Source organism: Perissodus microlepis, chromosome 20, assembly GCF_051167445.1.
Source record: "Perissodus microlepis isolate ML-2025 ecotype Zambia chromosome 20, ASM5116744v1, whole genome shotgun sequence".
NCBI lineage: Eukaryota > Metazoa > Chordata > Actinopteri > Cichliformes > Cichlidae > Perissodus > Perissodus microlepis.
Window position 1 is genome coordinate 31,588,811 of NC_140480.1, and position 24,002 is coordinate 31,612,812.

General features: G+C 38.2%; 1 protein-coding gene across 1 annotated transcript in view; it reads right to left on the reverse strand.

The window, feature by feature from the left end:
- LOC146364937 (uncharacterized) overlaps nt 1-24,002 on the reverse strand; it is a 42,608-nt gene that overhangs the window by 5,002 nt on the left and 13,604 nt on the right. The window contains exons 17-44 of the mRNA XM_084916408.1: nt 23,785-23,923; nt 23,569-23,672; nt 21,372-21,416; nt 21,145-21,283; nt 20,929-21,032; nt 18,736-18,780; nt 18,509-18,647; nt 18,293-18,396; nt 16,097-16,141; nt 15,870-16,008; nt 15,654-15,757; nt 13,458-13,502; nt 13,231-13,369; nt 13,017-13,120; nt 10,827-10,871; nt 10,600-10,738; nt 10,384-10,487; nt 8,188-8,232; nt 7,961-8,099; nt 7,745-7,848; nt 5,549-5,593; nt 5,322-5,460; nt 5,106-5,209; nt 2,910-2,954; nt 2,683-2,821; nt 2,467-2,570; nt 271-315; nt 44-182 (exon numbers count right to left, since the gene is read on the reverse strand). Coding sequence (XP_084772534.1) covers nt 44-182; nt 271-315; nt 2,467-2,570; nt 2,683-2,821; nt 2,910-2,954; nt 5,106-5,209; nt 5,322-5,460; nt 5,549-5,593; nt 7,745-7,848; nt 7,961-8,099; nt 8,188-8,232; nt 10,384-10,487; nt 10,600-10,738; nt 10,827-10,871; nt 13,017-13,120; nt 13,231-13,369; nt 13,458-13,502; nt 15,654-15,757; nt 15,870-16,008; nt 16,097-16,141; nt 18,293-18,396; nt 18,509-18,647; nt 18,736-18,780; nt 20,929-21,032; nt 21,145-21,283; nt 21,372-21,416; nt 23,569-23,672; nt 23,785-23,923 — 2,731 coding nt within the window. The remainder of the gene's footprint in view (nt 1-43; nt 183-270; nt 316-2,466; nt 2,571-2,682; nt 2,822-2,909; nt 2,955-5,105; nt 5,210-5,321; nt 5,461-5,548; nt 5,594-7,744; nt 7,849-7,960; nt 8,100-8,187; nt 8,233-10,383; nt 10,488-10,599; nt 10,739-10,826; nt 10,872-13,016; nt 13,121-13,230; nt 13,370-13,457; nt 13,503-15,653; nt 15,758-15,869; nt 16,009-16,096; nt 16,142-18,292; nt 18,397-18,508; nt 18,648-18,735; nt 18,781-20,928; nt 21,033-21,144; nt 21,284-21,371; nt 21,417-23,568; nt 23,673-23,784; nt 23,924-24,002) is intronic.

The window sequence follows — 24,002 nt, forward strand, 5'->3', positions numbered from 1 at the left end:
GAAAAAAAAAAAGTAAAACTAAACAAAGACAGTCAATCTGTACCTTTTAGCTACAACATTGGTGCTCGTCTGACTTGAGCACTGGACATCTTGGAGGTCAGAGGCCGGACGTCCAGCAGAGCATGTGGTTTTGTCATGGCGTCCATAATCAGCTCTGTGGATAACTAAAACCTGTCCTTTTTCTGAGGAAGAGATCATAGCATTAAACAATAACCATGTTTACATTTCAATAAATGAAATTCAACAAAGTTACAAAAAAGAAAACCTCACCACACTGAAGGTTTGCCTGAGATCCTTCACATGTTGCACTCTGGACTGAGAGAAAAACACAAAACACATTAGAAAGTGTAATAATTCATGTGCAGACTGATTATTAGTTCATGATTTAATTCGCAACTTGAACTCTTTTGCAACCTTTTCCTTCTGTTTCATCGTTTCTGCATCCTGCAATCTGTCTTTGAATAATATATATAAAACGTAGTATGATTTTATTATTTTTGTTTTCCTCTGTCCATTTTAATTTTTACTGTCATTTTATGTTTTGCATCTCACATGTTCCCCTGTTTCCTTTTTGTTCAGTTTTTACCTTTTTAAAATTAATTTCAGTTTTATTTAAATATTGCCAAATCAGCAGTCACTTCAAGGCATTTTATACCCTTAAAGACCCTACAAAAATAAAGAGAAAACTAGTTTATTTTGGAGAACCTCCTTAAAAACAAAGGTGTATTTAAGCCAACACAATAAACAGATGCTTCGGATTAAGTCCTAGCTGCGAATGCTCCACGTTGATGTTTGTTCGTTTTTTAAAGAAAACGAGAATAAAAAGAGGATGTTCTGTAAAATGTCATGATTCAGTGGCTAAATGTCCATTATTAAGCCTCAGTCACAGAGGTTTGACCCACGACAGAAAAGCCGATCAGCTGATCATTAATCAGTTTCACGATTGAAGTAGCAACAGGAGAGGGAGGGCGAGAGAGAGGCAGTCGCTCCATATATCGGTTGTTAAGCTTAACGTGGGAATGCTTTACAAACATTCAGAGATGAACTTACACACTTGCTTTACTTCTCTCTGGGATCACTTCCTCGGAGATAAAATGCTGGTTTGGTAGCGAGACTACAAATACACACAGCTGCTCTATCAGGTGAGCACACTGCTCCGACGTGCTACGGTTATGAGCCGAATTACACCGTGTCGCAAGTTTTGTGAGGTGCTTTTTTGATATTTAATGGATCGGATTACATTTTTTATTTCTCTCCGATATCCGATCCAGTAATTTACGTCAGTATCGGACCAATACCGATACGTAATATCGGATACCGATACCGATACGTAGGATCGGTCCATCTCTACTTTAAAGTAAACTTTTCTTTAATATCTTGAAGTTCAAGTTTTGCTGCCTTCCTCTCTGCTTTTTGTCCACACTCTTATAACCTTCCCTTACTCTGTTCTCCATTAATTTCTCCATTCAAGTCCATTTTCAGTATTTATTTTCATGTTTCAATGTCTCCTTGATTTAGTACTGGTTGCTCATTGCCTTTTTTAGTTATGTCTTTATTTGGGTTTTGATATGCTACTGTTTGGTTGTCCTCAGCTGTGTTAATTACATGCACCCATGTCTTGTTGCTCAGGGGTGTCTAATTCACACGTAACCCTCTGTTTGCATATTAAAACACCTAATTAAAAAACCTTGTGCCGGTTTAGCTCAGTGGGTGAGCAGGCAACCGTATGCCGTATGGCTGGAGAGCAGTAGGCCCAGGTTTGCATCTCGTCTCCTCTTTCTCATCCTGCTTTCACGTCTATCAACACCATGTCTATCCACTAAAGGCAAAAAAACTCCTGACTTTTTTGTGAATCTTCAAATCAGCTATCGAAGTTCATCTTTTTAAAAATTATTTCATGTCCTGTAATGTGTATTTGAGTCTTTGAATCCATGTTTAAAATCTATTTTTCTGTCCAATGCCATATTTTTATTGCCATTTTTTTTTTTTGCATTTCCACATTTTTTGTTTCTTGTTTATTCATCTTTAAACTTTTAAAGTTCAAATAAAGTTTAGTTTGATTTTGCAGCACTACCTTTGTATACAAAGGGTAACTAAGCCTGAAGTTCAACTTCAGCTTGTCAACACAATACACTGATATTTTGAACAAGAAGTACTAGCTGCAAATTCTCCAAAATCTCTTTGTAAAAAAGTAAAATAGTATAAGAAAGAATCTGTCCTATTGGTTATCGTGATCTGAATGTCCATTATAAAGCCTCAGACACAGAGGTTTGACCCCACTCAGTGAAATCAACGAGGATGGTCCCTGAGACTGCTTTGGACGCTAGCAGAATTTTTTTGGAGTTGTATGTGCATTACTGTTTAAGGCACTTACACTGGGTGTGTTGACCCTGGGTGATGTCCAAAACCTGCAGGACACCGGCCCTTGAGGTTTGGAGCTGGACACCCCTGGTTTAAGGTACTTACACTGACAAGTATAATCCACCTCCAGGTACTTGTAGGTGCCACCACAGGGGTCTCCAAATACAGAGTTGCTCGCTGAGATAGTACAGCTGTTTTTCCCATTACAACTTTGAATGCAGATAGAAAGTGAGTCAGCAAAGGGTTTAACACACTGCACATTGTGTAGCCTGGTAAAAGAAAAAAAAAAAGTAAAACTAAACAAAGACAGTCAATCTGTACCTTTTAGCTACAACATTGGTGCTCGTCTGACTTGAGCACTGGACATCTTGGAGGTCAGAGGCCGGACGTCCAGCAGAGCATGTGGTTTTGTCATGGCGTCCATAATCAGCTCTGTGGATAACTAAAACCTGTCCTTTTTCTGAGGAAGAGATCATAGCATTAAACAATAACCATGTTTACATTTCAATAAATGAAATTCAACAAAGTTACAAAAAAGAAAACCTCACCACACTGAAGGTTTGCCTGAGATCCTTCACATGTTGCACTCTGGACTGAGAGAAAAACACAAAACACATTAGAAAGTGTAATAATTCATGTGCAGACTGATTATTAGTTCATGATTTAATTCGCAACTTGAACTCTTTTGCAACCTTTTCCTTCTGTTTCATCGTTTCTGCATCCTGCAATCTGTCTTTGAATAATATATATAAAACGTAGTATGATTTTATTATTTTTGTTTTCCTCTGTCCATTTTAATTTTTACTGTCATTTTATGTTTTGCATCTCACATGTTCCCCTGTTTCCTTTTTGTTCAGTTTTTACCTTTTTAAAATTAATTTCAGTTTTATTTAAATATTGCCAAATCAGCAGTCACTTCAAGGCATTTTATACCCTTAAAGACCCTACAAAAATAAAGAGAAAACTAGTTTATTTTGGAGAACCTCCTTAAAAACAAAGGTGTATTTAAGCCAACACAATAAACAGATGCTTCGGATTAAGTCCTAGCTGCGAATGCTCCACGTTGATGTTTGTTCGTTTTTTAAAGAAAACGAGAATAAAAAGAGGATGTTCTGTAAAATGTCATGATTCAGTGGCTAAATGTCCATTATTAAGCCTCAGTCACAGAGGTTTGACCCACGACAGAAAAGCCGATCAGCTGATCATTAATCAGTTTCACGATTGAAGTAGCAACAGGAGAGGGAGGGCGAGAGAGAGGCAGTCGCTCCATATATCGGTTGTTAAGCTTAACGTGGGAATGCTTTACAAACATTCAGAGATGAACTTACACACTTGCTTTACTTCTCTCTGGGATCACTTCCTCGGAGATAAAATGCTGGTTTGGTAGCGAGACTACAAATACACACAGCCGCTCTATCAGGTGAGCACACTGCTCCGACGTGCTACGGTTATGAGCCGAATTACACCGTGTCGCAAGTTTTGTGAGGTGCTTTTTTGATATTTAATGGATCGGATTACATTTTTTATTTCTCTCCGATATCCGATCCAGTAATTTACGTCAGTATCGGACCGATACCGATACGTAATATCGGATACCGATACCGATACGTAGGATCGGTCCATCTCTACTTTAAAGTAAACTTTTCTTTAATATCTTGAAGTTCAAGTTTTGCTGCCTTCCTCTCTGCTTTTTGTTCACACTCTTATAACCTTCCCTTACTCTGTTCTCCATTAATTTCTCCATTCAAGTCCATTTTCAGTATTTATTTTCATGTTTCAATGTCTCCTTGATTTAGTACTGGTTGCTCATTGCCTTTTTTAGTTATGTCTTTATTTGGGTTTTGATATGCTACTGTTTGGTTGTCCTCAGCTGTGTTAATTACATGCACCCATGTCTTGTTGCTCAGGGGTGTCTAATTCACACGTAACCCTCTGTTTGCATATTAAAACACCTAATTAAAAAACCTTGTGCCGGTTTAGCTCAGTGGGTGAGCAGGCAACCGTATGCCGTATGGCTGGAGAGCAGTAGGCCCAGGTTTGCATCTCGTCTCCTCTTTCTCATCCTGCTTTCACGTCTATCAACACCATGTCTATCCACTAAAGGCAAAAAAACTCCTGACTTTTTTGTGAATCTTCAAATCAGCTATCGAAGTTCATCTTTTTAAAAATTATTTCATGTCCTGTAATGTGTATTTGAGTCTTTGAATCCATGTTTAAAATCTATTTTTCTGTCCAATGCCATATTTTTATTGCCATTTTTTTTTTTTGCATTTCCACATTTTTTGTTTCTTGTTTATTCATCTTTAAACTTTTAAAGTTCAAATAAAGTTTAGTTTGATTTTGCAGCACTACCTTTGTATACAAAGGGTAACTAAGCCTGAAGTTCAACTTCAGCTTGTCAACACAATACACTGATATTTTGAACAAGAAGTACTAGCTGCAAATTCTCCAAAATCTCTTTGTAAAAAAGTAAAATAGTATAAGAAAGAATCTGTCCTATTGGTTATCGTGATCTGAATGTCCATTATAAAGCCTCAGACACAGAGGTTTGACCCCACTCAGTGAAATCAACGAGGATGGTCCCTGAGACTGCTTTGGACGCTAGCAGAATTTTTTTGGAGTTGTATGTGCATTACTGTTTAAGGCACGTACACTGGGTGTGTTGACCCTGGGTGATGTCCAAAACCTGCAGGACACCGGCCCTTGAGGTTTGGAGCTGGACACCCCTGGTTTAAGGTACTTACACTGACAAGTATAATCCACCTCCAGGTACTTGTAGGTGCCACCACAGGGGTCTCCAAATACAGAGTTGCTCGCTGAGATAGTACAGCTGTTTTTCCCATTACAACTTTGAATGCAGATAGAAAGTGAGTCAGCAAAGGGTTTAACATACTGCACATTGTGTAGCCTGGTAAAAGAAAAAAAAAAAGTAAAACTAAACAAAGACAGTCAATCTGTACCTTTTAGCTACAACATTGGTGCTCGTCTGACTTGAGCACTGGACATCTTGGAGGTCAGAGGCCGGACGTCCAGCAGAGCATGTGGTTTTGTCACGGCGTCCATAATCAGCTCTGTGGATAACTAAAACCTGTCCTTTTTCTGAGGAAGAGATCATAGCATTAAACAATAACCATGTTTACATTTCAATAAATGAAATTCAACAAAGTTAAAAAAAAGAAAACCTCACCACACTGAAGGTTTGCCTGAGATCCTTCACATGTTGCACTCGGGACTGAGAGAAAAACACAAAACACATTAGAAAGTGTAATAATTCATGTGCAGACTGATTATTAGTTCATGATTTAATTCGCAACTTGAACTCTTTTGCAACCTTTTCCTTCTGTTTCATCGTTTCTGCATCCTGCAATCTGTCTTTGAATAATATATATAAAACGTAGTATGATTTTATTATTTTTGTTTTCCTCTGTCCATTTTAATTTTTACTGTCATTTTATGTTTTGCATCTCACATGTTCCCCTGTTTCCTTTTTGTTCATTTTTTACCTTTTTAAAATTAATTTCAGTTTTATTTAAATATTGCCAAATCAGCAGTCACTTCAAGGCATTTTATACCCTTAAAGACCCTACAAAAATAAAGAGAAAACTAGTTTATTTTGGAGAACCTCCTTAAAAACAAAGGTGTATTTAAGCCAACACAATAAACAGATGTTTCGGATTAAGTCCTAGCTGCGAATGCTCCACGTTGATGTTTGTTCGTTTTTTAAAGAAAACGAGAATAAAAAGAGGATGTTCTGTAAAATGTCATGATTCAGTGGCTAAATGTCCATTATTAAGCCTCAGTCACAGAGGTTTGACCCACGACAGAAAAGCCGATCAGCTGATCATTAATCAGTTTCACGATTGAAGTAGCAACAGGAGAGGGAGGGCGAGAGAGAGGCAGTCGCTCCATATATCGGTTGTTAAGCTTAACGTGGGAATGCTTTACAAACATTCAGAGATGAACTTACACACTTGCTTTACTTCTCTCTGGGATCACTTCCTCGGAGATAAAATGCTGGTTTGGTAGCGAGACTACAAATACACACAGCCGCTCTATCAGGTGAGCACACTGCTCCGACGTGCTACGGTTATGAGCCGAATTACACCGTGTCGCAAGTTTTGTGAGGTGCTTTTTTGATATTTAATGGATCGGATTACATTTTTTATTTCTCTCCGATATCCGATCCAGTAATTTACGTCAGTATCGGACCGATACCGATACGTAATATCGGATACCGATACCGATACGTAGGATCGGTCCATCTCTACTTTAAAGTAAACTTTTCTTTAATATCTTGAAGTTCAAGTTTTGCTGCCTTCCTCTCTGCTTTTTGTCCACACTCTTATAACCTTCCCTTACTCTGTTCTCCATTAATTTCTCCATTCAAGTCCATTTTCAGTATTTATTTTCATGTTTCAACGTCTCCTTGATTTAGTACTGGTTGCTCATTGCCTTTTTTAGTTATGTCTGTATTTGGGTTTTGATATGCTACTGTTTGGTTGTCCTCAGCTGTGTTAATTACATGCACCCATGTCTTGTTGCTCAGGGATGTCTAATTCCCACGTAACCCTCTGTTTGCATATTAAAACAACTAATTAAAAAACCTTGTGCCGGTTTAGCTCAGTGGGTGAGCAGGCAACCGTATGCCGTATGGCTGGAGAGCAGTAGGCCCAGGTTTGCATCTCGTCTCCTCTTTCTCATCCTGCTTTCACGTCTATCAACACCATGTCTATCCACTAAAGGCAAAAAAACTCCTGACTTTTTTGTGAATCTTCAAATCAGCTATCGAAGTTCATCTTTTTAAAAATTATTTCATGTCCTGTAATGTGTATTTGAGTCTTTGAATCCATGTTTAAAATCTATTTTTCTGTCCAATGCCATATTTTTATTGCCATTTTTTTTTTTTGCATTTCCACATTTTTTGTTTCTTGTTTATTCATCTTTAAACTTTTAAAGTTCAAATAAAGTTTAGTTTGATTTTGCAGCACTACCTTTGTATACAAAGGGTAACTAAGCCTGAAGTTCAACTTCAGCTTGTCAACACAATACACTGATATTTTGAACAAGAAGTACTAGCTGCAAATTCTCCAAAATCTCTTTGTAAAAAAGTAAAATAGTATAAGAAAGAATCTGTCCTATTGGTTATCGTGATCTGAATGTCCATTATAAAGCCTCAGACACAGAGGTTTGACCCCACTCAGTGAAATCAACGAGGATGGTCCCTGAGACTGCTTTGGACGCTAGCAGAATTTTTTTGGAGTTGTATGTGCATTACTGTTTAAGGCACGTACACTGGGTGTGTTGACCCTGGGTGATGTCCAAAACCTGCAGGACACCGGCCCTTGAGGTTTGGAGCTGGACACCCCTGGTTTAAGGTACTTACACTGACAAGTATAATCCACCTCCAGGTACTTGTAGGTGCCACCACAGGGGTCTCCAAATACAGAGTTGCTCGCTGAGATAGTACAGCTGTTTTTCCCATTACAACTTTGAATGCAGATAGAAAGTGAGTCAGCAAAGGGTTTAACATACTGCACATTGTGTAGCCTGGTAAAAGAAAAAAAAAAAGTAAAACTAAACAAAGACAGTCAATCTGTACCTTTTAGCTACAACATTGGTGCTCGTCTGACTTGAGCACTGGACATCTTGGAGGTCAGAGGCCGGACGTCCAGCAGAGCATGTGGTTTTGTCACGGCGTCCATAATCAGCTCTGTGGATAACTAAAACCTGTCCTTTTTCTGAGGAAGAGATCATAGCATTAAACAATAACCATGTTTACATTTCAATAAATGAAATTCAACAAAGTTACAAAAAAGAAAACCTCACCACACTGAAGGTTTGCCTGAGATCCTTCACATGTTGCACTCGGGACTGAGAGAAAAACACAAAACACATTAGAAAGTGTAATAATTCATGTGCAGACTGATTATTAGTTCATGATTTAATTCGCAACTTGAACTCTTTTGCAACCTTTTCCTTCTGTTTCATCGTTTCTGCATCCTGCAATCTGTCTTTGAATAATATATATAAAACGTAGTATGATTTTATTATTTTTGTTTTCCTCTGTCCATTTTAATTTTTACTGTCATTTTATGTTTTGCATCTCACATGTTCCCCTGTTTCCTTTTTGTTCATTTTTTACCTTTTTAAAATTAATTTCAGTTTTATTTAAATATTGCCAAATCAGCAGTCACTTCAAGGCATTTTATACCCTTAAAGACCCTACAAAAATAAAGAGAAAACTAGTTTATTTTGGAGAACCTCCTTAAAAACAAAGGTGTATTTAAGCCAACACAATAAACAGATGTTTCGGATTAAGTCCTAGCTGCGAATGCTCCACGTTGATGTTTGTTCGTTTTTTAAAGAAAACGAGAATAAAAAGAGGATGTTCTGTAAAATGTCATGATTCAGTGGCTAAATGTCCATTATTAAGCCTCAGTCACAGAGGTTTGACCCACGACAGAAAAGCCGATCAGCTGATCATTAATCAGTTTCACGATTGAAGTAGCAACAGGAGAGGGAGGGCGAGAGAGAGGCAGTCGCTCCATATATCGGTTGTTAAGCTTAACGTGGGAATGCTTTACAAACATTCAGAGATGAACTTACACACTTGCTTTACTTCTCTCTGGGATCACTTCCTCGGAGATAAAATGCTGGTTTGGTAGCGAGACTACAAATACACACAGCCGCTCTATCAGGTGAGCACACTGCTCCGACGTGCTACGGTTATGAGCCGAATTACACCGTGTCGCAAGTTTTGTGAGGTGCTTTTTTGATATTTAATGGATCGGATTACATTTTTTATTTCTCTCCGATATCCGATCCAGTAATTTACGTCAGTATCGGACCGATACCGATACGTAATATCGGATACCGATACCGATACGTAGGATCGGTCCATCTCTACTTTAAAGTAAACTTTTCTTTAATATCTTGAAGTTCAAGTTTTGCTGCCTTCCTCTCTGCTTTTTGTCCACACTCTTATAACCTTCCCTTACTCTGTTCTCCATTAATTTCTCCATTCAAGTCCATTTTCAGTATTTATTTTCATGTTTCAACGTCTCCTTGATTTAGTACTGGTTGCTCATTGCCTTTTTTAGTTATGTCTGTATTTGGGTTTTGATATGCTACTGTTTGGTTGTCCTCAGCTGTGTTAATTACATGCACCCATGTCTTGTTGCTCAGGGGTGTCTAATTCCCACGTAACCCTCTGTTTGCATATTAAAACAACTAATTAAAAAACCTTGTGCCGGTTTAGCTCAGTGGGTGAGCAGGCAACCGTATGCCGTATGGCTGGAGAGCAGTAGGCCCAGGTTTGCATCTCGTCTCCTCTTTCTCATCCTGCTTTCACGTCTATCAACACCATGTCTATCCACTAAAGGCAAAAAAACTCCCGACTTTTTTGTGAATCTTCAAATCAGCTATCGAAGTTCATCTTTTTAAAAATTATTTCATGTCCTGTAATCTGTATTTGAGTCTTTGAATCCATGTTTAAAATCTATTTTTCTGTCCAATGCCATATTTTTATTGCTATTTTTTTTTTTTGCATTTCCACATTTTTTGTTTGTTGTTTGTTCATCTTTAAACTTTTAAAGTTCAAATAAAGTTTAGTTTGATTTTGCAGCAAAACCTTGGTATACAAAGGGTAACTAAGCCTGAAGTTCAACTTCAGCTTGTCAACACAATACACTGATATTTTGAACAAGAAGTACTAGCTGCAAATTCTCCAAAATCTCTTTGTAAAAAAGTAAAATAGTATAAGAAAGAATCTGTCCTATTGGTTATCGTGATCTGAATGTCCATTATAAAGCCTCAGACACAGAGGTTTGACCCCACTCAGTGAAATCAACGAGGATGGTCCCTGAGACTGCTTTGGACGCTAGCAGAATTGTTTTGGAGTTGTATGTGCATTACTGTTTAAGGCACTTACACTGGGTGTGTTGACCCTGGGTGATGTCCAAAACCTGCAGGACACCGGCCCTTGAGGTTTGGAGCTGGACACCCCTGGTTTAAGGTACTTACACTGACAAGTATAATCCACCTCCAGGTACTTGTAGGTGCCACCACAGGGGTCTCCAAATACAGAGTTGCTCGCTGAGATAGTACAGCTGTTTTTCCCATTACAACTTTGAATGAAGATAGAAAGTGAGTCAGCAAAGGGTTTAACACACTGCACATTGTGTAGCCTGGTAAAAGAAAAAAAAAAAGTAAAACTAAACAAAGACAGTCAATCTGTACCTTTTAGCTACAACATTGGTGCTCGTCTGACTTGAGCACTGGACATCTTGGAGGTCAGAGGCCGGACGTCCAGCAGAGCATGTGGTTTTGTCACGGCGTCCATAATCAGCTCTGTGGATAACTAAAACCTGTCCTTTTTCTGAGGAAGAGATCATAGCATTAAACAATAACCATGTTTACATTTCAATAAATGAAATTCAACAAAGTTACAAAAAAGAAAACCTCACCACACTGAAGGTTTGCCTGAGATCCTTCACATGTTGCACTCGGGACTGAGAGAAAAACACAAAACACATTAGAAAGTGTAATAATTCATGTGCAGACTGATTATTAGTTCATGATTTAATTCGCAACTTGAACTCTTTTGCAACCTTTTCCTTCTGTTTCATCGTTTCTGCATCCTGCAATCTGTCTTTGAATAATATATATAAAACGTAGTATGATTTTATTATTTTTGTTTTCCTCTGTCCATTTTAATTTTTACTGTCATTTTATGTTTTGCATCTCACATGTTCCCCTGTTTCCTTTTTGTTCAGTTTTTACCTTTTTAAAATTAATTTCAGTTTTATTTAAATATTGCCAAATCAGCAGTCACTTCAAGGCATTTTATACCCTTAAAGACCCTACAAAAATAAAGAGAAAACTAGTTTATTTTGGAGAACCTCCTTAAAAACAAAGGTGTATTTAAGCCAACACAATAAACAGATGCTTCGGATTAAGTCCTAGCTGCGAATGCTCCACGTTGATGTTTGTTCGTTTTTTAAAGAAAACGAGAATAAAAAGAGGATGTTCTGTAAAATGTCATGATTCAGTGGCTAAATGTCCATTATTAAGCCTCAGTCACAGAGGTTTGACCCACGACAGAAAAGCCGATCAGCTGATCATTAATCAGTTTCACGATTGAAGTAGCAACAGGAGAGGGAGGGCGAGAGAGAGGCAGTCGCTCCATATATCGGTTGTTAAGCTTAACGTGGGAATGCTTTACAAACATTCAGAGATGAACTTACACACTTGCTTTACTTCTCTCTGGGATCACTTCCTCGGAGATAAAATGCTGGTTTGGTAGCGAGACTACAAATACACACAGCCGCTCTATCAGGTGAGCACACTGCTCCGACGTGCTACGGTTATGAGCCGAATTACACCGTGTCGCAAGTTTTGTGAGGTGCTTTTTTGATATTTAATGGATCGGATTACATTTTTTATTTCTCTCCGATATCCGATCCAGTAATTTACGTCAGTATCGGACCGATACCGATACGTAATATCGGATACCGATACCGATACGTAGGATCGGTCCATCTCTACTTTAAAGTAAACTTTTCTTTAATATCTTGAAGTTCAAGTTTTGCTGCCTTCCTCTCTGCTTTTTGTTCACACTCTTATAACCTTCCCTTACTCTGTTCTCCATTAATTTCTCCATTCAAGTCCATTTTCAGTATTTATTTTCATGTTTCAATGTCTCCTTGATTTAGTACTGGTTGCTCATTGCCTTTTTTAGTTATGTCTGTATTTGGGTTTTGATATGCTACTGTTTGGTTGTCCTCAGCTGTGTTAATTACATGCACCCATGTCTTGTTGCTCAGGGGTGTCTAATTCACACGTAACCCTCTGTTTGCATATTAAAACAACTAATTAAAAAACCTTGTGCCGGTTTAGCTCAGTGGGTGAGCAGGCAACCGTATGGCTGGAGAGCAGTAGGCCCAGGTTTGCATCTCGTCTCCTCTTTCTCATCCTGCTTTCACGTCTATCAACACCATGTCTATCCACTAAAGGCAAAAAAACTCCCGACTTTTTTGTGAATCTTCAAATCAGCTATCGAAGTTCATCTTTTTAAAAATTATTTCATGTCCTGTAATGTGTATTTGAGTCTTTGAATCCATGTTTAAAATCTATTTTTCTGTCCAATGCCATATTTTTATTGCCATTTTTTTTTTTTTGCATTTCCACATTTTTTGTTTCTTGTTTGTTCATCTTTAAACTTTTAAAGTTCAAATAAAGTTTAGTTTGATTTTGCAGCAAAACCTTGGTATACAAAGGGTAACTAAGCCTGAAGTTCAACTTCAGCTTGTCAACACAATACACTGATATTTTGAACAAGAAGTACTAGCTGCAAATTCTCCAAAATCTCTTTGTAAAAAAGTAAAATAGTATAAGAAAGAATCTGTCCTATTGGTTATCGTGATCTGAATGTCCATTATAAAGCCTCAGACACAGAGGTTTGACCCCACTCAGTGAAGTCAACGAGGATGGTCCCTGAGACTGCTTTGGACGCTAGCAGAATTGTTTTGGAGTTGTATGTGCATTACTGTTTAAGGCACTTACACTGGGTGTGTTGACCCTGGGTGATGTCCAAAACCTGCAGGACACCGGCCCTTGAGGTTTGGAGCTGGACACCCCTGGTTTAAGGTACTTACACTGACAAGTATAATCCACCTCCAGGTACTTGTAGGTGCCACCACAGGGGTCTCCAAATACAGAGTTGCTCGCTGAGATAGTACAGCTGTTTTTCCCATTACAACTTTGAATGCAGATAGAAAGTGAGTCAGCAAAGGGTTTAACACACTGCACATTGTGTAGCCTGGTAAAAGAAAAAAAAAGTAAAACTAAACAAAGACAGTCAATCTGTACCTTTTAGCTACAACATTGGAGCTCGTCTGACTTGAGCACTGGACATTTTGGAGCTGAGAGGCCGGACGTCCAGCAGAGCATGTGGTTTTGTCACGGCGTCCATAATCAGCTCTGTGGATAACTAAAACCTGTCCTTTTTCTGAGGAAGAGATCATAGCATTAAACAATAACCATGTTTACATTTCAATAAATGAAATTCAACAAAGTTACAAAAAAGAAAACCTCACCACACTGAAGGTTTGCCTGAGATCCTTCACATGTTGCACTCGGGACTGAGAGAAAAACACAAAACACATTAGAAAGTGTAATAATTCATGTGCAGACTGATTATTAGTTCATGATTTAATTCGCAACTTGAACTCTTTTGCAACCTTTTCCTTCTGTTTCATCGTTTCTGCATCCTGCAATCTGTCTTTGAATAATATATATAAAACGTAGTATGATTTTATTATTTTTGTTTTCCTCTGTCCATTTTAATTTTTACTGTCATTTTATGTTTTGCATCTCACATGTTCCCCTGTTTCCTTTTTGTTCATTTTTTACCTTTTTAAAATTAATTTCAGTTTTATTTAAATATTGCCAAATCAGCAGTCACTTCAAGGCATTTTATACCCTTAAAGACCCTACAAAAATAAAGAGAAAACTAGTTTATTTTGGAGAACCTCCTTAAAAACAAAGGTGTATTTAAGCCAACACAATAAACAGATGCTTCGGATTAAGTCCTAGCTGCGAATGCTCCACGTTGATGTTTGTTCGTTTTTTAAAGAAAACGAGAATAAAAAGAGGATGTTCTGTAAAATGTCATGATTCAGTGGCTAAATGTCCATTATTAAGCCTCAGTCACAGAGGTTTGACCCACGACAGAAAAGCCGATCAGCTGATCATTAATCAGTTTCACGATTGAAGTAGCAACAGGAGAGGGAGGGCGAGAGAGAGGCAGTCGCTCCATATATCGGTTGTTAAGCTTAACGTGGGAATGCTTTACAAACATTCAGAGATGAACTTACACACTTGCTTTACTTCTCTCTGGGATCACTTCCTCGGAGATAAAATGCTGGTTTGGTAGCGAGACTACAAATACACACAGCCGCTCTATCAGGTGAGCACACTGCTCCGACGTGCTACGGTTATGAGCCGAATTACACCGTGTCGCAAGTTTTGTGAGGTGCTTTTTTGATATTTAATGGATCGGATTACATTTTTTATTTCTCTCCGATATCCGATCCAGTAATTTACGTCAGTATCGGACCGATACCGATACGTAATATCGGATACCGATACCGATACGTAGGATCGGTCCATCTCTACTTTAAAGTAAACTTTTCTTTAATATCTTGAAGTTCAAGTTTTGCTGCCTTCCTCTCTGCTTTTTGTTCACACTCTTATAACCTTCCCTTACTCTGTTCTCCATTAATTTCTCCATTCAAGTCCATTTTCAGTATTTATTTTCATGTTTCAATGTCTCCTTGATTTAGTACTGGTTGCTCATTGCCTTTTTTAGTTATGTCTTTATTTGGGTTTTGATATGCTACTGTTTGGTTGTCCTCAGCTGTGTTAATTACATGCACCCATGTCTTGTTGCTCAGGGGTGTCTAATTCACACGTAACCCTCTGTTTGCATATTAAAACACCTAATTAAAAAACCTTGTGCCGGTTTAGCTCAGTGGGTGAGCAGGCAACCGTATGCCGTATGGCTGGAGAGCAGTAGGCCCAGGTTTGCATCTCGTCTCCTCTTTCTCATCCTGCTTTCACGTCTATCAACACCATGTCTATCCACTAAAGGCAAAAAAACTCCTGACTTTTTTGTGAATCTTCAAATCAGCTATCGAAGTTCATCTTTTTAAAAATTATTTCATGTCCTGTAATGTGTATTTGAGTCTTTGAATCCATGTTTAAAATCTATTTTTCTGTCCAATGCCATATTTTTATTGCCATTTTTTTTTTTTGCATTTCCACATTTTTTGTTTCTTGTTTATTCATCTTTAAACTTTTAAAGTTCAAATAAAGTTTAGTTTGATTTTGCAGCACTACCTTTGTATACAAAGGGTAACTAAGCCTGAAGTTCAACTTCAGCTTGTCAACACAATACACTGATATTTTGAACAAGAAGTACTAGCTGCAAATTCTCCAAAATCTCTTTGTAAAAAAGTAAAATAGTATAAGAAAGAATCTGTCCTATTGGTTATCGTGATCTGAATGTCCATTATAAAGCCTCAGACACAGAGGTTTGACCCCACTCAGTGAAATCAACGAGGATGGTCCCTGAGACTGCTTTGGACGCTAGCAGAATTTTTTTGGAGTTGTATGTGCATTACTGTTTAAGGCACGTACACTGGGTGTGTTGACCCTGGGTGATGTCCAAAACCTGCAGGACACCGGCCCTTGAGGTTTGGAGCTGGACACCCCTGGTTTAAGGTACTTACACTGACAAGTATAATCCACCTCCAGGTACTTGTAGGTGCCACCACAGGGGTCTCCAAATACAGAGTTGCTCGCTGAGATAGTACAGCTGTTTTTCCCATTACAACTTTGAATGCAGATAGAAAGTGAGTCAGCAAAGGGTTTAACATACTGCACATTGTGTAGCCTGGTAAAAGAAAAAAAAAAAGTAAAACTAAACAAAGACAGTCAATCTGTACCTTTTAGCTACAACATTGGTGCTCGTCTGACTTGAGCACTGGACATCTTGGAGGTCAGAGGCCGGACGTCCAGCAGAGCATGTGGTTTTGTCACGGCGTCCATAATCAGCTCTGTGGATAACTAAAACCTGTCCTTTTTCTGAGGAAGAGATCATAGCATTAAACAATAACCATGTTTACATTTCAATAAATGAAATTCAACAAAGTTAAAAAAAAGAAAACCTCACCACACTGAAGGTTTGCCTGAGATCCTTCACATGTTGCACTCGGGACTGAGAGAAAAACACAAAACACATTAGAAAGTGTAATAATTCATGTGCAGACTGATTATTAGTTCATGATTTAATTCGCAACTTGAACTCTTTTGCAACCTTTTCCTTCTGTTTCATCGTTTCTGCATCCTGCAATCTGTCTTTGAATAATATATATAAAACGTAGTATGATTTTATTATTTTTGTTTTCCTCTGTCCATTTTAATTTTTACTGTCATTTTATGTTTTGCATCTCACATGTTCCCCTGTTTCCTTTTTGTTCATTTTTTACCTTTTTAAAATTAATTTCAGTTTTATTTAAATATTGCCAAATCAGCAGTCACTTCAAGGCATTTTATACCCTTAAAGACCCTACAAAAATAAAGAGAAAACTAGTTTATTTTGGAGAACCTCCTTAAAAACAAAGGTGTATTTAAGCCAACACAATAAACAGATGTTTCGGATTAAGTCCTAGCTGCGAATGCTCCACGTTGATGTTTGTTCGTTTTTTAAAGAAAACGAGAATAAAAAGAGGATGTTCTGTAAAATGTCATGATTCAGTGGCTAAATGTCCATTATTAAGCCTCAGTCACAGAGGTTTGACCCACGACAGAAAAGCCGATCAGCTGATCATTAATCAGTTTCACGATTGAAGTAGCAACAGGAGAGGGAGGGCGAGAGAGAGGCAGTCGCTCCATATATCGGTTGTTAAGCTTAACGTGGGAATGCTTTACAAACATTCAGAGATGAACTTACACACTTGCTTTACTTCTCTCTGGGATCACTTCCTCGGAGATAAAATGCTGGTTTGGTAGCGAGACTACAAATACACACAGCCGCTCTATCAGGTGAGCACACTGCTCCGACGTGCTACGGTTATGAGCCGAATTACACCGTGTCGCAAGTTTTGTGAGGTGCTTTTTTGATATTTAATGGATCGGATTACATTTTTTATTTCTCTCCGATATCCGATCCAGTAATTTACGTCAGTATCGGACCGATACCGATACGTAATATCGGATACCGATACCGATACGTAGGATCGGTCCATCTCTACTTTAAAGTAAACTTTTCTTTAATATCTTGAAGTTCAAGTTTTGCTGCCTTCCTCTCTGCTTTTTGTCCACACTCTTATAACCTTCCCTTACTCTGTTCTCCATTAATTTCTCCATTCAAGTCCATTTTCAGTATTTATTTTCATGTTTCAACGTCTCCTTGATTTAGTACTGGTTGCTCATTGCCTTTTTTAGTTATGTCTGTATTTGGGTTTTGATATGCTACTGTTTGGTTGTCCTCAGCTGTGTTAATTACATGCACCCATGTCTTGTTGCTCAGGGATGTCTAATTCCCACGTAACCCTCTGTTTGCATATTAAAACAACTAATTAAAAAACCTTGTGCCGGTTTAGCTCAGTGGGTGAGCAGGCAACCGTATGCCGTATGGCTGGAGAGCAGTAGGCCCAGGTTTGCATCTCGTCTCCTCTTTCTCATCCTGCTTTCACGTCTATCAACACCATGTCTATCCACTAAAGGCAAAAAAACTCCCGACTTTTTTGTGAATCTTCAAATCAGCTATCGAAGTTCATCTTTTTAAAAATTATTTCATGTCCTGTAATGTGTATTTGAGTCTTTGAATCCATGTTTAAAATCTATTTTTCTGTCCAATGCCATATTTTTATTGCCATTTTTTTTTTTTGCATTTCCACATTTTTTGTTTCTTGTTTATTCATCTTTAAACTTTTAAAGTTCAAATAAAGTTTAGTTTGATTTTGCAGCACTACCTTTGTATACAAAGGGTAACTAAGCCTGAAGTTCAACTTCAGCTTGTCAACACAATACACTGATATTTTGAACAAGAAGTACTAGCTGCAAATTCTCCAAAATCTCTTTGTAAAAAAGTAAAATAGTATAAGAAAGAATCTGTCCTATTGGTTATCGTGATCTGAATGTCCATTATAAAGCCTCAGACACAGAGGTTTGACCCCACTCAGTGAAATCAACGAGGATGGTCCCTGAGACTGCTTTGGACGCTAGCAGAATTTTTTTGGAGTTGTATGTGCATTACTGTTTAAGGCACGTACACTGGGTGTGTTGACCCTGGGTGATGTCCAAAACCTGCAGGACACCGGCCCTTGAGGTTTGGAGCTGGACACCCCTGGTTTAAGGTACTTACACTGACAAGTATAATCCACCTCCAGGTACTTGTAGGTGCCACCACAGGGGTCTCCAAATACAGAGTTGCTCGCTGAGATAGTACAGCTGTTTTTCCCATTACAACTTTGAATGCAGATAGAAAGTGAGTCAGCAAAGGGTTTAACATACTGCACATTGTGTAGCCTGGTAAAAGAAAAAAAAAAAGTAAAACTAAACAAAGACAGTCAATCTGTACCTTTTAGCTACAACATTGGTGCTCGTCTGACTTGAGCACTGGACATCTTGGAGGTCAGAGGCCGGACGTCCAGCAGAGCATGTGGTTTTGTCACGGCGTCCATAATCAGCTCTGTGGATAACTAAAACCTGTCCTTTTTCTGAGGAAGAGATCATAGCATTAAACAATAACCATGTTTACATTTCAATAAATGAAATTCAACAAAGTTACAAAAAAGAAAACCTCACCACACTGAAGGTTTGCCTGAGATCCTTCACATGTTGCACTCGGGACTGAGAGAAAAACACAAAACACATTAGAAAGTGTAATAATTCATGTGCAGACTGATTATTAGTTCATGATTTAATTCGCAACTTGAACTCTTTTGCAACCTTTTCCTTCTGTTTCATCGTTTCTGCATCCTGCAATCTGTCTTTGAATAATATATATAAAACGTAGTATGATTTTATTATTTTTGTTTTCCTCTGTCCATTTTAATTTTTACTGTCATTTTATGTTTTGCATCTCACATGTTCCCCTGTTTCCTTTTTGTTCATTTTTTACCTTTTTAAAATTAATTTCAGTTTTATTTAAATATTGCCAAATCAGCAGTCACTTCAAGGCATTTTATACCCTTAAAGACCCTACAAAAATAAAGAGAAAACTAGTTTATTTTGGAGAACCTCCTTAAAAACAAAGGTGTATTTAAGCCAACACAATAAACAGATGTTTCGGATTAAGTCCTAGCTGCGAATGCTCCACGTTGATGTTTGTTCGTTTTTTAAAGAAAACGAGAATAAAAAGAGGATGTTCTGTAAAATGTCATGATTCAGTGGCTAAATGTCCATTATTAAGCCTCAGTCACAGAGGTTTGACCCACGACAGAAAAGCCGATCAGCTGATCATTAATCAGTTTCACGATTGAAGTAGCAACAGGAGAGGGAGGGCGAGAGAGAGGCAGTCGCTCCATATATCGGTTGTTAAGCTTAACGTGGGAATGCTTTACAAACATTCAGAGATGAACTTACACACTTGCTTTACTTCTCTCTGGGATCACTTCCTCGGAGATAAAATGCTGGTTTGGTAGCGAGACTACAAATACACACAGCCGCTCTATCAGGTGAGCACACTGCTCCGACGTGCTACGGTTATGAGCCGAATTACACCGTGTCGCAAGTTTTGTGAGGTGCTTTTTTGATATTTAATGGATCGGATTACATTTTTTATTTCTCTCCGATATCCGATCCAGTAATTTACGTCAGTATCGGACCGATACCGATACGTAATATCGGATACCGATACCGATACGTAGGATCGGTCCATCTCTACTTTAAAGTAAACTTTTCTTTAATATCTTGAAGTTCAAGTTTTGCTGCCTTCCTCTCTGCTTTTTGTCCACACTCTTATAACCTTCCCTTACTCTGTTCTCCATTAATTTCTCCATTCAAGTCCATTTTCAGTATTTATTTTCATGTTTCAACGTCTCCTTGATTTAGTACTGGTTGCTCATTGCCTTTTTTAGTTATGTCTGTATTTGGGTTTTGATATGCTACTGTTTGGTTGTCCTCAGCTGTGTTAATTACATGCACCCATGTCTTGTTGCTCAGGGGTGTCTAATTCCCACGTAACCCTCTGTTTGCATATTAAAACAACTAATTAAAAAACCTTGTGCCGGTTTAGCTCAGTGGGTGAGCAGGCAACCGTATGCCGTATGGCTGGAGAGCAGTAGGCCCAGGTTTGCATCTCGTCTCCTCTTTCTCATCCTGCTTTCACGTCTATCAACACCATGTCTATCCACTAAAGGCAAAAAAACTCCCGACTTTTTTGTGAATCTTCAAATCAGCTATCGAAGTTCATCTTTTTAAAAATTATTTCATGTCCTGTAATCTGTATTTGAGTCTTTGAATCCATGTTTAAAATCTATTTTTCTGTCCAATGCCATATTTTTATTGCTATTTTTTTTTTTTGCATTTCCACATTTTTTGTTTGTTTGTTCATCTTTAAACTTTTAAAGTTCAAATAAAGTTTAGTTTGATTTTGCAGCAAAACCTTGGTATACAAAGGGTAACTAAGCCTGAAGTTCAACTTCAGCTTGTCAACACAATACACTGATATTTTGAACAAGAAGTACTAGCTGCAAATTCTCCAAAATCTCTTTGTAAAAAAGTAAAATAGTATAAGAAAGAATCTGTCCTATTGGTTATCGTGATCTGAATGTCCATTATAAAGCCTCAGACACAGAGGTTTGACCCCACTCAGTGAAATCAACGAGGATGGTCCCTGAGACTGCTTTGGACGCTAGCAGAATTGTTTTGGAGTTGTATGTGCATTACTGTTTAAGGCACTTACACTGGGTGTGTTGACCCTGGGTGATGTCCAAAACCTGCAGGACACCGGCCCTTGAGGTTTGGAGCTGGACACCCCTGGTTTAAGGTACTTACACTGACAAGTATAATCCACCTCCAGGTACTTGTAGGTGCCACCACAGGGGTCTCCAAATACAGAGTTGCTCGCTGAGATAGTACAGCTGTTTTTCCCATTACAACTTTGAATGAAGATAGAAAGTGAGTCAGCAAAGGGTTTAACACACTGCACATTGTGTAGCCTGGTAAAAGAAAAAAAAAAAGTAAAACTAAACAAAGACAGTCAATCTGTACCTTTTAGCTACAACATTGGTGCTCGTCTGACTTGAGCACTGGACATCTTGGAGGTCAGAGGCCGGACGTCCAGCAGAGCATGTGGTTTTGTCACGGCGTCCATAATCAGCTCTGTGGATAACTAAAACCTGTCCTTTTTCTGAGGAAGAGATCATAGCATTAAACAATAACCATGTTTACATTTCAATAAATGAAATTCAACAAAGTTACAAAAAAGAAAACCTCACCACACTGAAGGTTTGCCTGAGATCCTTCACATGTTGCACTCGGGACTGAGAGAAAAACACAAAACACATTAGAAAGTGTAATAATTCATGTGCAGACTGATTATTAGTTCATGATTTAATTCGCAACTTGAACTCTTTTGCAACCTTTTCCTTCTGTTTCATCGTTTCTGCATCCTGCAATCTGTCTTTGAATAATATATATAAAACGTAGTATGATTTTATTATTTTTGTTTTCCTCTGTCCATTTTAATTTTTACTGTCATTTTATGTTTTGCATCTCACATGTTCCCCTGTTTCCTTTTTGTTCATTTTTTACCTTTTTAAAATTAATTTCAGTTTTATTTAAATATTGCCAAATCAGCAGTCACTTCAAGGCATTTTATACCCTTAAAGACCCTACAAAAATAAAGAGAAAACTAGTTTATTTTGGAGAACCTCCTTAAAAACAAAGGTGTATTTAAGCCAACACAATAAACAGATGTTTCGGATTAAGTCCTAGCTGCGAATGCTCCACGTTGATGTTTGTTCGTTTTTTAAAGAAAACGAGAATAAAAAGAGGATGTTCTGTAAAATGTCATGATTCAGTGGCTAAATGTCCATTATTAAGCCTCAGTCACAGAGGTTTGACCCACGACAGAAAAGCCGATCAGCTGATCATTAATCAGTTTCACGATTGAAGTAGCAACAGGAGAGGGAGGGCGAGAGAGAGGCAGTCGCTCCATATATCGGTTGTTAAGCTTAACGTGGGAATGCTTTACAAACATTCAGAGATGAACTTACACACTTGCTTTACTTCTCTCTGGGATCACTTCCTCGGAGATAAAATGCTGGTTTGGTAGCGAGACTACAAGTACACACAGCCGCTCTATCAGGTGAGCACACTGCTCCGACGTGCTACGGTTATGAGCCGAATTACACCGTGTCGCAAGTTTTGTGAGGTGCTTTTTTGATATTTAATGGATCGGATTACATTTTTTATTTCTCTCCGATATCCGATCCAGTAATTTACGTCAGTATCGGACCGATACCGATACGTAATATCGGATACCGATACCGATACTTAGGATCGGTCCATCTCTACTTTAAAGTAAACTTTTCTTTAATATCTTGAAGTTCAAGTTTTGCTGCCTTCCTCTCTGCTTTTTGTCCACACTCTTATAACCTTCCCTTACTCTGTTCTCCATTAATTTCTCCATTCAAGTCCATTTTCAGTATTTATTTTCATGTTTCAATGTCTCCTTGATTTAGTACTGGTTGCTCATTGCCTTTTTTAGTTATGTCTGTATTTGGGTTTTGATATGCTACTGTTTGGTTGTCCTCAGCTGTGTTAATTACATGCACCCATGTCTTGTTGCTCAGGGGTGTCTAATTCACACGTAACCCTCTGTTTGCATATTAAAACAACTAATTAAAAAACCTTGTGCCGGTTTAGCTCAGTGGGTGAGCAGGCAACCGTATGCCGTATGGCTGGAGAGCAGTAGGCCCAGGTTTGCATCTCGTCTCCTCTTTCTCATCCTGCTTTCACGTCTATCAACACCATGTCTATCCACTAAAGGCAAAAAAACTCCCGACTTTTTTGTGAATCTTCTAATCAGCTATCGAAGTTCATCTTTTTAAAAATTATTTCATGTCCTGTAATGTGTATTTGAGTCTTTGAATCCATGTTTAAAATCTATTTTTCTGTCCAATGCCATATTTTTATTGCCATTTTTTTTTTTTTGCATTTCCACATTTTTTGTTTGTTGTTTGTTCATCTTTAAACTTTTAAAGTTCAAATAAAGTTTAGTTTGATTTTGCAGCAAAACCTTGGTATACAAAGGGTAACTAAGCCTGAAGTTCAACTTCAGCTTGTCAACACAATACACTGATATTTTGAACAAGAAGTACTAGCTGCAAATTCTCCAAAATCTCTTTGTAAAAAAGTAAAATAGTATAAGAAAGAATCTGTCCTATTGGTTATCGTGATCTGAATGTCCATTATAAAGCCTCAGACACAGAGGTTTGACCCCACTCAGTGAAGTCAACGAGGATGGTCCCTGAGACTGCTTTGGACGCTAGCAGAATTGTTTTGGAGTTGTATGTGCATTACTGTTTAAGGCACTTACACTGGGTGTGTTGACCCTGGGTGATGTCCAAAACCTGCAGGACACCGGCCCTTGAGGTTTGGAGCTGGACACCCCTGGTTTAAGGTACTTACACTGACAAGTATAATCCACCTCCAGGTACTTGTAGGTGCCACCACAGGGGTCTCCAAATACAGAGTTGCTCGCTGAGATAGTACAGCTGTTTTTCCCATTACAACTTTGAATGCAGATAGAAAGTGAGTCAGCAAAGGGTTTAACATACTGCACATTGTGTAGCCTGGTAAAAGAAAAAAAAAAAGTAAAACTAAACAAAGACAGTCAATCTGTACCTTTTAGCTACAACATTGGAGCTCGTCTGACTTGAGCACTGGACATTTTGGAGCTGAGAGGCCGGACGTCCATCAGAGCATGTGGTTTTGTCACGGCGTCCATAATCAGCTCTGTGGATAACTAAAACCTGTCCTTTTTCTGAGGAAGAGATCATAGCATTAAACAATAACCATGTTTACATTTCAATAAATGAAATTCAACAAAGTTACAAAAAAGA